Source organism: Eublepharis macularius, chromosome 5 (assembly GCF_028583425.1).
Source record: "Eublepharis macularius isolate TG4126 chromosome 5, MPM_Emac_v1.0, whole genome shotgun sequence".
NCBI classification, from domain to species: domain Eukaryota; kingdom Metazoa; phylum Chordata; class Lepidosauria; order Squamata; family Eublepharidae; genus Eublepharis; species Eublepharis macularius.
Window position 1 is genome coordinate 132,159,288 of NC_072794.1, and position 14,458 is coordinate 132,173,745.

General features: G+C 41.4%; 1 protein-coding gene across 1 annotated transcript; it reads right to left on the reverse strand.

Moving 5' to 3' along the window:
* Positions 1 to 69: 69 nt before the first annotated feature.
* TLDC2 (TBC/LysM-associated domain containing 2) lies at positions 70 to 13,805 on the reverse strand. Its single transcript, XM_054980437.1, has 7 exons — positions 13,770 to 13,805; positions 10,613 to 10,729; positions 7,347 to 7,508; positions 5,715 to 5,867; positions 3,877 to 3,972; positions 2,245 to 2,318; positions 70 to 1,463 (listed from the first exon to the last, which is right to left on the reverse strand). Exons 1-7 carry the CDS (start codon positions 13,803 to 13,805, stop codon positions 1,328 to 1,330), a joined length of 774 nt encoding a protein of 257 aa, XP_054836412.1. The 3' UTR covers positions 70 to 1,327.
* Positions 13,806 to 14,458: the final 653 nt, after the last annotated feature.

Consider the following 14,458-nt stretch of genomic DNA (forward strand, 5'->3'; position numbering starts at 1 on the left):
GTGTGGATTTTTGTTAACCCAGGACTTCACATTATAGAATGAACATGGTCCAATGCCCTGCCCAATCCTCCCCTCCTCCATGTGGGCCTCTCCCATATGTGGCATCAGCTCTCCATTGGTCTCCCCCCTCCGAAGGATTAAGAACATACAGGTAGACAGCATGTGACATGGGGTACCAAATAAATCAAGCTCTTGGTGTGTGTTCAGAAATTCCTCAAGCAAGGAAAGGCTTGGTTACTTGAACTTTGATTCCAAAGAGGATCCCTTGCTTGCTAATGTCTTTAAGTTGTGTCATCTGTTTATTGTAATGAGGCAGAGGCCCAACACACATGATCCAGTCATCTCTAAAACTCGCTACTAGAACGGCAGTGTTTCAGGAGTGCATGGCCTGCATTCTATGGTCAGGATCCAAAGTGGCTTGTGTGAAGCCTCCGTACACATGAGCCCCCCCCTCGCCCCATTCCACTGCATTCTGACATGTGAAAAAATAGCTGATCCGTAAGCTTGGAAGACCTGTAGCTCTGTACTAAAAAGGTTGGTGCCTAATATTTTAATGTGCAGTATACAGAAGGATGACTTAGGCAACTAAATAGATTTTTTATTTATACGTTTTTACCCTGCTTATCTCCTCAATGGGGATCCAGTATTGCTTACAACTACACATTTATTGTGCAATAGAAGAGCCATCATCTGGAAAGGTTCTGACTAAGGAACCTTAGGAAATCATAAGAAAAAAAACACGACTTAAAATGCTCGAACAACTTTAGTTATACATGTGCTAAATCAGTATGTAGATAGATTTACCTCTGTTGTTTAACCATGCTAAGTAACCATAGTGAAGTAGGGTTTAATGTGATCACTAGAACTCCACTCCAGCTGCCAAGACATACTGTGTGGTAAGCATCTTACACCTTTCCTATATCAAGGAAAGCTTATACTTCTAAAAGGGGTCATCAATAGTTGCCATAATTCATATGACTATGGAGTGGCTTTGCTAGATATTTCTGTGTGGAACACAGCCCTAGTCCTGCACAGTAGTGATACACCAATAAAACGTCAGCTTAAGGAATAGCAAATGGTGGTCTAGTGGCAGAAGGGGACGAAGCAACAGAGCAGACGACAAAAGGGCAAAGCTGTGAGGCTGAATGTGCGAAAACGGCTAAATTAATTCAGCCTATTTTTCTTCCATGCTCATCTGTTGGGACATAAAAGAGTCCCCAGGAGGTTTGTGCTATTTTGAAGAGGTTTTGAGAAGTTGCGACAGGACAGTTACCCTGTTCCCAAGGTACTTGTAATGTTCATGCAAGGAGGAACTGAATTTTTCTGGTTAAGCCGTAGCCCAAACCTCCAAGTCTTGGATGAGGAATTCCTCTCTGGGGGATAATGCTTCATTATTGAATGTCTCACAGGGATGACTTCCTCCATGGTTCAGATCTCCATCTAGCCATAATCCAAATTTCCCACTGCAAATAAAAGAAGAGAGAATGTCTATAGCATGAAAGTTGTACTGCAACATGGACACAGGCTTCCAATTAAGGACAGAGTAAGTTTTTGCTCATTTGCTGTGGTTCACATAAGTATCTCACCACTGGGGACTTGCTGTCTACTTACAGCACATGGTTTGCTTGAATTGATCTGTGGATGGATCATTCCAGCTTGTGACGGTGGCAAGATTAGATTTACTGTTCGCTTCCTTCCTCTGTTAATAATGGCTTTACAATTACCTTGAGCCTGGTATCAGGCATGCCTATCACTTTGATATGGTTATAGAACTGTTGATGAAGGGCTTAATATGTGTGACTCTTGGAACAAGTGCTGTGAGGCTGGATTCCACTTGTGAGGGTGGCATGGAAGAGAAGGCTTCAGCCTTCATTCCCTCACTGTTTCACAAGCTGGAATGACTGCAGGGTGCACTGTTTGCCCTGCTGTGGGGATGGTTGCTTGTAGCCCATGAGAGCTCCAGATATCAATTAACAATCACTTTAAGACTAAAGAATCATCAATAAAGAATCACTGTTGCTATGGTGGTGATTTCCTTTCCGGTGAACATTTGGCTTAGTGTAGCTTATCTGTTGAAATGCTCAGGTAGTGCTAAGGAATTTGGCTCCAAATATAGCCAAGGCACTTCCAACAAACATGTATTAGGCTTGCTCCAAATTTCCAATGAAACAGGTTTGCATTGTAAGTCAAAAACACTCAGCCTCTTGTACCCACTCTTCATACCCAGACTTCATAGCTACAGACCTGCCTCCCCCAATTGCCAGTGAATCAGCATCTCCTTTCACGAAGAAGGTGTTTTTGCCAGTCCACTTAAATACCTGGAGAGGGGAAAAAACATATTTGCAACTAGCAAATAGGTATCTTGGGAGTAAGAGACACAGCTGCTACTGTAAAGTTAGAGAAAGTGTTGTGTACTGGGCTGAGCAAGGCCTCTAAAGTATTTACTGTATTGATTGCAATGTACTATACTGTGTTGAGCTTAAGGTTCAGGCAAGGCTCCCAATGCCTGCATTCTCATTGGTCCTTAATCCCTGCAATATCATAGGTTACTTTCTCAAGGCAGCAGCCAATCGGTCCTCTATAATAAAGACCAATCAGTGGCTTGCCTACTTCAAACATTGTATATAGTTTATGCAAATGATGGTATTGTAAAGTGTGTATTCTCATTGGCTATCAGTTATTCTGGGGGTGGAGCTGCTGTATATATATTGAGGGCTTCTGTTCAGTCAGTCAGTGTGTGTTGTGTTCCTGCTAAATAAAGAGCTGTTGAATTACCTCATGTCTGAACCTACTATTTAACAGAAAGCAAGAAGTACTTTGTGTCCCAGCACTTGCTTGAAGCATTCTAAATTCATTTCAGTGTACAATGTATTGAGTACTGTACCAATGTCCCTTATTAAATTATTTTAGACTTGGACTTAAAATACAGAATGAAGTTGTCTCTGGCTATAGCTTTTGTCTGGCTGAGAATCCATAACAGCTAGTGCAGTGTGGTGGTTAGAGCACTGGTCTAGGAATGGAGGAGACTGGGTTCATGGGGTGACCTTGGGCCAGTGATTATTTCTTAGCCTAAGCTACCTTTGAGGGTTGTTGTGAAGATAAAAGCAAGGAGAAGAGAACCATGTATGCTGCCCTAAGCTCCTTGTAGGAAGTGCAGAAGAAAAGCCTGATAGATATATAGTAAAAAAAAGCAAAGAATACACCAGCTCCCTTTTTCATGTTTGGCATTACTGGTTTAGTTCCAGCTGTTTCAGTTATGATTTATAAAGTTAAAGTAGAACAGTGGTGCAGGGTGCAGTGGTGGACTGAATCTCAACAGTGGAATGGATCCCAAATAAATTGGCAATGTCCATCAATTCCTCCTTCCTGCTGCAGACCCCATTCGTGTTACTCCTCATGACCCCCTGTCTCCCAGGAGAAGCATTTTGTGGAGATCAGAGGGCCACAGTGGGAAAGGTAAAGGCAGAACATTTCCATTTTTTTTTCCACTGGAAAATTTAGTCTGGATCCATCCCAGTGAGGCCCAAAATTGTTATGCATAGATTAATTTTTAGCTGTGACTGCTTGCAGCAGGCAAAACATGTTTAACTGTTAACATCTCTGAGCCAAGCTACAAGTGACGAATGACACAGGTTGGACTCATGTCAGCTTCCCTCAAGTTTTGATGGGAAATGTAGGCGTCCTGGTCTTGCAGCTTGGCTCTCTGACTGCTGTCCAATGGACTTTTCAACAGTCACTTGTCCAACATTCCACCAAGCTGCCTACATTTCCCATCAAAACTTGAGGGAAGCTGACAAGTGTCCAACCTAGCACACTTGTGCACTCTCCCATCCCCCAGCAGTGCCCCTTTTTTACAAATGGTATGGCTTCAATCACCTTCAGTTGTGGAGTGAAGGAGAATAAGAACATTTCTCCATTCCCATAGAAACTGCTGCTGACATGGATGGTTGTAGAAGAAAAGGCCCCAAATATCTGGGAAAAGATGCAGAAGAGGGAGATGTACATGTTGAGATTTGTTTTTCACAAAATACACAAAGGAATTCAAAATATAGGCAGAATAGTATTTTGGACTTGGATGTCTATACCCAAGTCCAGATTATGTAGTTAGTTCAGCTGTCATGTGTATGACAATTTCCAAGTGGAATTTTAGGCCCTGCTCTGCTCTCTGCTTTTAAGTGTCAAATGCTTTACAGTTGGAGGCTTTGCATGGGAAAATCTGCTGCTGTCCATGAACTACAGCTCCAAGTATGCTGAAAAGAATCTTTGCCAAAAATACACCTAAGAATTAAAGCCACTAGGCAAAGGGCTTCTCATTTCAAGAAGGGTTAAGTACCTGACATGCTCAGATACAATGAAAAGCAAAATTTCAATGGGTGCAGACAGCATCCTAATATTCTCAGATGTTATGCAGGGTAGTAAGAATGCCATTATCAAGTAGCCAGATACTGTTTGGTGATATTCAGGGCCGTTTCCAGACGGCTTACCTGCCCCCGGAACGTCGCGCCATGTTGCAGGGAAAACGTGAAATATCGCGTTTTCTCGCGCGAGTTTTGCGCGACGTTGTGCAAAACTCGCGCGAGAAAACGCGATATTTCGCGTTTCCCCCGCAACATGGCGCGACGTTCCGGGGGCAGGTAAGCCGTCTGGAAACGGCCCAGGTCTTGGAAATGATACTGCAACTAGATCTTAATTTCAAATTGTTTTATTTGTTCTATTGTCTGCCTTGAATTTTCATTTTTAGTGTAACTGTGTTAGAAGATTGGTCAAATGACCATAAAAAAAGAATGAATGACTTGCATGGTCAATACCAGAAGCCAGAACAGGTTTTTCACTGGATAGGATTTTAATATACGTGCATCACTGTACTTCATTATGCTTAGCAGAAACAGGATAAATGAGCAAATATGCTCATACTTTACACAGATTGTAGAGCAGCTATGCTTGACGCAGAATTTAGATTGATTTAGTCAAGTTTAAATAATAATTTTTAAAAAGCTTTACACATAGTATATACTAACTGGAGCATAATGATCCATTTTACTCTTGCTGTTGAAATGCTACTTGCACACTTCAGAAAACCATATGTATTGATTTAATTTTTTCTACTTTTCTACATTTTTATCTTTTGAATCCAGTAACCCTATTCTTCTGAAATGCACAGAGACCTTTAGATGCTTGTTTAGTATAAATTTTGGCAAGCTTGCTCTTGTGCCATGTGAACCTGCCTGACAACTTCAATTTTATATCAGGGCCCTTCTTAGTGACATAAATGGTTATCAGAGTTAGGGCTCTGTTTATAGTGGCTCTTCGTTTGTGGAAATCCCTCCCTATACCTATTGAACTTGTACCTGATTTAGCCAATGTAATGCAACATGGTAAAATACTTGTTTTGATTGTTAAAGATTTGTGTGCTATGAATCTGTCTTTTCTTTGAGAATGTTTGTTTTTGTGATTTGGCCCACTGGGGCCAGTATATAGCTTATTTGGCTATTTGTTAGTTTAAATTGCTTCTTTTACTCATTAATTTTATATTTTGTCAGCCTAAGCAATTGTGCTGGGATCCATATGTCAAGAGGCGGGTAGAAATATTTGAAATAAAAGCCTGCAGAAAGACAGTTTCAGCAGTCACATTGCCAGGTTCAGGAATCTGTAATACGGAAGAAATTCTAAACAACCCCAGTATTAAGGTTTGATTTGCTAAGCCATCAGCTTACCTGGCCATCAGTGTCTCTAATGACCAGCAAGATAGGAGACACCAAGTCAGTCATGCTTCGGTACATGGTCTTCAGGCTATACCCATCCCTTGTTGTACAGTAGATGAGGTTCCATGGGTATCCAGTTACCCTCAGCGGGAGATGTGGGGCAAGCTGCAGAAGTATCAGATATATAAGTTCAGTCCTCTCATTGCCCCTTAGGCAGTCTCTTTTCAGAGCAGTGGTTCCCAACCTTTTTGAGTATGAGGACCCCTTTTTAACATCATAGATTCATGCACCCTCACACAATACCAGTTGTGCTGTTAGTATCAATTGACTAAGAAAATACATAATAAAAAAGCTACTATGGAATCAGTAACATTTTTAATTGAATTGTAATGGCATCTGTGAAAATTTGAAAAAATAGTAATACACAAGTGTGAGACCTCCAAGGATTTATGGGCTACATGTTATTTCCCCCTCCCCCACCCTGTCCTCATTCCCCTCCCTCCTCCCCACACTTTTCCTGACAGAAACTAAGCCGAGAATACTGGCTAAACTAGCAACAACCACTGAGGGCATCTAGTTAAACCTATAGGTGCTCTTTTTTATCTTTTTGGGTTTTTAAAAAAAAACTCAATGTATTTTTTTTAGATTTCAGATTTTTCTGTGGCATTTTTCAGGTATGTAGGAAGATCTGTCTTGTCCATTCATGGTTCCAAGCTCTGGATTTAAATAAGCACAGATTAGGCTATTAGTATGTAACTTACATGCGTGAGACACATTTGGTCTAAAAAAGTTGTATCTGCTTATTTATTATACTGAGTCACTTAATAAGATGGTTGGTGCTGTTTTGCAGCTCTTAGAGACTAGAAATCTGGTTGAAGGGTAGACAATATAGACAAATGACTTGACACTGTATAAGAAAGCTTTATGTGTTTGCATAGGTTGGAGTTACTTAACTACCTATAATGACCCTTCTGCTAACACAGTTAGCAGTTAGTCTGTACTCATGGTAATTTGCTCGGATGCCCAGTGAGTTTTCAGTACTTGCCAGAACAGTTGGTGGATGCTTATTTATTTTGATTTTAACTCTGCTTTTCAGTGGTAGGCTGGCTTCCAAAGAAACTCACAGGTATCAGAATCGAACACAAATAACAATACAAAATGTTCCTTGTGGAGAGAATTCTTAGTAATTAGGGATCCAGGCACGATCGAAGGACCCTGGCTGCTCCCCACCCCCCATGGCCTTAGTGATGGCATTTAGGTTGCAGGAAGGGGTACTTTGTCTCCAGAAAGTCAGATCAGATCTCTGGGAACATGTGTTGAGCTGCAGTCTTTTCCACAGCTGATAATGTAGTCCTTACTAATTTAGATGTCAAAATAAAGAAGCCCAGTGGTGGTGTCTGTTGAAAAGTGAGTGTAAAACTCTTGGAATAGATGCTTCTATTTTTTCAAAAAGTTGCCTATTTGGGATACTGGGTCCCCAGAATTCCCAACTGAACATACATTGGCTGAAGAAAATCCTTGGAAGTGATGTATGAAGACAAGGGGTTTACCGGGGGAGGGGGGTCCTGCAACCACAACCATTTAGCAAAAATGCTGAACCGAGTGAAGCCACCCTTGTGAGTATTTAGAGATACAGATGCTCACCTTCTGGATTTCTTCTAAGTGCACAATGTTGCTCTTTTCATTCAGTACTGGTTCATGAAAGTCTTCCCTGTGTAATGCTGGAGCATCTGTAGCTGTACAGGCTGGGTCATCCTGTTCAGCTTCTTCAGGCTCCAGAGACAAAGTTTCCTCAATCAGGCTGGTCTAATGAAAGATCCAGCATTGTTAAATGTGAACAGAATAACGTGACAACTTTCCCCCCCGTATTTGGCTCACAACTTAGCTCCCACTGGGAGAAAAGATGGTAGTCTAGCTTGTTGGAAGGACACCTTTCAGAGAGAACAATAAAGGATAACAGGGCATCGAAGCTGAAATATGGAAATTAATCTTAGATTACTTTGTTTTGGTGACATTTTAATTTCAGGAACATCCAATGAATCAGCATGAAACCTCTCCACCATTTTGACTGTTACTCCAAGTATGTCACCTGTAATCATGTTACCAACCTTCCAGGTAAAATATTAGTTTGATGATCTCAAACTGCACAAGCGTGCTTCAGCTTGCCTTCCCAACACATATTATTGTCTCTAAAATAAACAGGATTCTCATTTTTTATTTGATTTCATTTATACCTCACTTTCCTCTTCAGTGAGGATCCAAAACAGCTCATATCATCTGCTTCTACTTCATTTTATCCTTATAACAACCCTGTGAGGTAGATGAGGCTGAGAGAATATGACTGGCTCAAGGTCACCCAGCAAGCTTCCATGGCAGAGGGGAGATTCAAACCAGGATCTCCCAGATAGTAGTCTGACCCACTAATTACTACACCACACTGGCTCTCCTATCATTCTCCCCTCCTCTGTTTCATCCCCACAACATCATCCCTGTGAGGTAGGTTAAGCTAAGACAGTGTGATGGGCCCTGTGTCACTTGGTGAGATTCCATAGTAAGACAGGGATTCAAGCCCATTTGTCCCAGATCCTAGTTTGACCATCTAACCATTATGCCTTGCTGGTTCTCTTGTAACACCTTAAAGATTAGCAAAATTTTATTTCAGGTTTTGAGAGCTGAAATCACTTTTTTAGAAGGATGGAGTGAGCATTTGCAATCAGAATTTCAAACCAAAGTGGTGTGTGTTACAAAAAAAGGTTGCCCTTAATACAGACATAATGAGAGGTTATTTACCTGAAAGTTAAATAACTTTTTAAAATAACTTTTACAGGTAAATAATAGGATTCTATTTACCTGTAAAAGAGTGGGGCATCAAATGTTCGGCTAAGATATTTTCAAAACTAGTGAGTTAGAAATCCATTTTTTCCCCTTAACTTGTAAAGGTTTGAGTGGGCAGGTTAGGTTAAGAAATTAAAAGGCCATCGTGAGTTAAAAACCCTGGGGGAAAGCATGCATGTACTATAGGATCTGGCTCATCTGCCTGAAAGCAGGCACCAGTGTGAATGCTTTGTAAATCAATCTGGGGTTTATCAGAGCATCATTTGCTTTTACTGCCTTGTCCAGGTACAGAGAGTCAGAAGGGCAAAGTACTAGACTTCAAATATTGAGAAGTCTTGATCAGTCTCAGCACAGAGGTGTAGCATCACCAAGCAAAACTTGACAAGCAGCATCAGTACCTTATTGACCTTGTTTCACTTCATCAGTAAGGCTTTCATTTCTCCCTTCCTATAACACTTGAAGTGTATGAATTTTTTTTTAAATCCTCCACCAAAGAGCAAGATAACTGAGTTTAAAAGGCTACAAATGAAAACAATAACAAACTGGTGTTGAATGTAGTCCGCCAGACATCTGGCTCCTTTTCATGAAATTAACCTATCCAGTAAAATCTCCTTCACACAAAGAATGAAACAATCAGGCTTGTGATCGGTAGACCATCTAGTTATTCCTTGGGCTACCTGCAGCCTAGTTTGGATGCTCTAACAGGACGTCAAGCATCCCTGAGGATACAGCATTAGGGTAATGTCTGGCCTGACCATATTAACAGCTGACATTTTCTGGCAATACTTGATGTGTTTGAGGGCCTGTTTTTTACCCATCATGTGAAAGTTACCAGGAAATGACATCTGTCAGTGCTGTTGCACCTGGTTATGCATTATTTCTTACACATTATGGGACTATTCCTAAAAGAGGATTTTTGAAATTTGCAATAAGAAAATCCAGTTTTTAAAATCAGAATAAATTTTTGAGATGAAAATCTTCATTTCTAGAACTGATTTAGCAGGAACTTCACTAGCCCAGAACTTTGGAGTGCTCTATATAATCATAGTGGGACCAGACTTTGCATCTGCTTCTCTACTGCTACAAATTCTACACTAAGAAGAGCTGTATTTTAACCTGCATTTGCATATATGCATACTTTGTATAATTTCTTCTGTTCATAGGGGTAAGAAGTTAGATATCATACTAAAACTTCATGCTTGGCCCCTTACCTCAGCCCCACTTCTAGCTTGTTAGATTTCATAAGACATTACTCATATATTTCCAAACCCATCTTTGCAGCTGTAAGGAGGACTAGAAACTTGACTTTGAAATAAAAGAAAGATTCATTCTATCAAATCCAGTACATACACAGAATGCACACTCTCATTCTTACGTTAACCATGCTTACTGGCTGGTAGTGGCATTTAGGTGTCAATGGTTGACAGAATAAGGTACTATCAGTAAAAACTGGATTCCCTGTAGTAATATCTGATACTTGCTATGATACAAATGTTCACTTGAGAACCAGCAGTAAGGCTAAAACTGAAATTCGAAGGTTTGGCTCTCTCTCCCATAACACCACACTTGAAGCAAGGGTTCCCCTCCACCTGCTTAACTTCTTGGGGCAGGAGGTGGGGGAGCATGCCTCACTGCCTATGGACTGGGATGTGATGAGTCAGCATGTTTAAACACACAGTAGCTCGTTATGTGCCAAGTCACAAATCACTATACAGCCAGGAGCTTATTCAGTAAGCCATAATTAATTCATTACAATTCTCGTTTGGAAAGAGGCCAAATATTATCCCTGGATCATAGCTTCCACTTTAGATTTAGACTGTACAGATCTTGTCATGTGTAGGTGTTTTCCTCACATTTTGGAACTGCCTTGGTTCTAGGTTATCGCTTGAGCTCCCCCCACCCCTTAGGAACAATATCATTCCAACCCCTAGTGCATAGTGGCAATAATTCCCAGTACAATGCCAGATGGTTTCAGAAAGACAGGAATGAGGGGTGGGGAGGATGGAAGTTTGCTTTCATTTTCACTACCTAGTAATCACTTTCCCACCCCCACCCTGGTCTCCCCAAAAACTTACCAGGAGAGTGTAGCGACAGCTTGGCGTTTTCATCCTGTCTGTGATTGTCCAAAGCAGGTCCCAGAGAAGGGCTGTCTTTCCTGGGAGGGGCGTGGACAGCAGGTGTCTGCCAGAGGCCTGTGGAGAGCAACACACTTCCCTATAAACATGATGTACTTTACTCCTTCTCTGCAAACAGGATATCTTATTGCTATATACGTGCTGTCACCTGAGATTACTTGAAGCCTCTGCTTCTTATAAGCACTCTACAGCTTCAGAGACACAAGTCTCAGAGGTGAGGGAGTGAAACTGAACAAACCCAGCTTTTGCAACAATAATTTATTTTTATTTTACTTCATTTATACCCTGCCTTTCTCTCCAAAGGGAACCCAAAGAGGTTTACACCATTCTCCTTGCCTCAATTTTTCCTCACAACAAACCCATGAGGTGGTTAGGCTGTGACTGGCCCACATCTCCCAGCGAGCTTCCATGGCAGAGCCAAGGGTTCAAAGCTGGGTCATGCAGATCCTTGTCTGCCGCTCTAGCCACTACACCAAACTTTTATTGGTCAGTCATGGTTTGTAGTAGGTAGCCTTTTGTGGGTGGGTGGGGGGGGGCAAGTGCAGGGAATTGCAGAAGAGTGTTGGGAAATGTGAGGGATTCAGATGTAGGCAGAGGGGACTGCAACAGGTACATTAATACACTGTATAGCACCTGCAGCAAACCTGTGTTGTGCTCCTATACATTTCTAGCATGATTATATTTAACGTAATGTACAGTTCAGTCCTATGCAGTTACTTTCAGTCTAAGCTCATTGGAATAAATTAATTAGAATGGAGTAAATCTGTATAGGATAACACAGCTAGTCTAGCAAATTATATTTAATATAATATAAAAGGGGCATAATAAGAGACACAATCCATCCAAAGCTAAGCATTTTAAAATTCCATTGTCTTGAAAGGGAAGCAGCAAATCTTTAACCAGCACTTGTTAGTTTTTTTAAAAGGTGCCAGTAAAGTTGCGCAGATTTTCACCAATTCCTCCCTCAGAACTTGGGAGAGCCCCCCTCCCTCCAAAGGTGCCATTACTGAGTACCCCCACAAAAGTAGCTCTTTGCTTAACTCACCCACTGAAATTATTAGGAGAATTACCATGGCATCCTAACGATGTTTAATCAGAACTAACCATAAGTGAGCTCAAAGGCACTTACTCCTGGTTAAATGTGCATAGTCTTGCAGCCTTATAGCAGTAAAGTGCCTGCAGTCACCAGTGCTACAGAAAAGATAAAAATGCAAATCTCCCTCTGAGGGATTTGCTGCCTCTGACCTCTCCTTTTATTTTTTTTTAAATTGGCACTAGAATGCTGTTATACAAATATACAATAGGTGTAGCAGGTTTTTTTGAATTCCTAGCTTTTATTTCCTTGAACAAAAGAGTAGCCACCTGCTTTTGGGCACAACCACAGCCAGAGAGAGAATGACAAAAAATCCTCATGGGAATATTCAAACAAACAGATCCTATGAGACAATTTATGAAGCTGTGTTTCATCCTGTACTAGCTGTTGTAACCATTGTGGGGTTTTCCAGAATGCTTATGGACTCTTTAGGCCACTGTTGCTTTGAAAGGGAGGGTGTTTGTACATGGTATCACTTCCCTTCCCATGTGAGCTGACACCACACTGTTTATCATGTCCCCTTCAGCTTAAATGGCTGAGAAATCACTTAATGTAACCAAGTATGTTTCTGCTGGCAGACTCAACATAAACACTTCAAATAGTTTTTATTATATTTTAGAATGTTTTCATAAGATTTTAATCCTGTATATCGTTAGTGGTTTTGAGAACTTATTTTAGCGGGAAAGCGGCTAATACCTTAAAGCTGGTATCTGTCTCTGCTAACCGAACAATTCATGGGGCTTTAGTATTAATCTGCCCAGCAATTTCTCCAGAGATTAAATCACTAATTAGTACCTTCTGTTCCCGCACTACTCTTTTCCCCTGCAAATCTTCAACACATAATAGCATGGCCAGCAAAAAAGTGTGTCGTTTCCAGAACCAAAAGCACAATACCACCATAGATTGCCACCTAGGATTACTGTGGTACCTCACCGTTTTTGACCCCCCCCCCCCCACCCAAGAGACTTGTTTGTCTTCTAGTCTGGTTCTACTAAAGTACAATACGTACTAACATAATATTTACCTAACTGAAATAGGTTCCAAACTGGCATCTTTCTAAATTAGGAATATGTTTCTTCTTCCAGTTCTATAAAGGGCTCCTATTGTCCCTAACATATCTTTTTTTCTATATTCAGTTCCCTTTCTAAGATCTCTTTGTACCTTCACTTTCACCTTTAGAGAATTCCCCCTCCCCACACGGAACCCTAAAGGATTAGAGGCCCAACCTAATGCAATTATACAAACATTAGTAAAACCCACAACAGCTCAAGCAAAATCTCCTGTTTGCAAGATACTCACATTCACCTGAACAAGGATTCCTAGGAGTCTTTTTTCCAAAGTACACCTGGGTAAATTAGGTACAGAGAGCATTAAGTTTCTTTTGGTTGTTAAGAATCCCTCACATGTCCCACACTAACTATAGGATTTTATTGCTATTGAAAGAAACTTCACTGGTTGGTTACGAAATCATGTGTGTCCTGGCTAGTTCTGGCTAGTCTATCCTGTCAACCCATTCATCTATGTCAGTTACCTTCCAACCACTCAGTAGGTACAATAAATGCATGCAGGCTATAGGGCATTATTTTGGGATCAACAGGCAGGTTGTTATAAGTGTTGTGTTTTATAACAATGATGTTGCAATGTTCGTATTGCCAGTAAACCTTCTGCTGTGATAAGGTCAAAGGCTGACGCTATTTTTCTTCCTCCTCCCCTTTTCACAGCTGCAGTCAGTCGTCACCTGCCTCCAGGTGATAATGGAGGCATTCGCTGAGTAAGTCAGGCAGCAAACGGGTATGATTTATTTATATAAACCTTGATGTAATCACTCCTCTCTAAACTACGGCACCTTGCAAAAATCTCTGGCTTGCAGGAACCAAACTGTACAGCGTTAAAATGGAAAACCAGTATGCCTTTGTCTTAGTATCAATGAATTACAGAGAGCCTCACTAAAAAGGGCACCCTTTTTAAAGAATGGAAAACAGCCAGAGTGGAAGTCTTACATACCTCATCAAGTAGAGCATTCCACAATGCTGGAGCCATTGCTGAGAAAGAATGGGGTGGACCCAAGCTGTGCCCAGTCAAATGACTCGGGGGGGGGGGGGAGGATGCCACTTGGAAGAAGCCTTGTAAGGAGGATCTGGGGCAGCAAACAGGCTCATACCAAGAGGGATGCTCCTTCAAGTAAAGCATGTTGATATTACTGCATGTCCCCTATCCTCCAAATGGCAAGGCGTTCCAGGGGCAGCACGACCAAGTTGGGTTTCTTTTGGGTGAGAGTACAATGGAGACTCTGGGCATTTTGGCAACTGCTTTAGTGACAAGTATATGAATAGAGCGCACAGATGGAGACAATGAGGCATTATTACAAGCCAGCAGAGCTGCTATCCATATCAGAAAAGAGGCTGGACCTCAAGTTGCTTCACTTTACAGTTAATAGTTTGCTCTGTCTAGCCCTCTCTTTGCTCCACCTGCCTGTTTCCACCATGTGCTTCCTTCCTTTCCATTAGAAAGGGTTGCCTTCTGAAAACTCTTACTCAGGACTCGCAGTTCCATTTCCTAACAGTTGCTGTCATAGAAGAAATATACCCGTCTGTCAGCAAATACTGGATTGGATCCCATGGATTCGTTCCATTAGTGGGAGCACTTTCCTACAGTACCAGGAGCCTTTGGCTGATGCAAGGGACTCTTGTGCC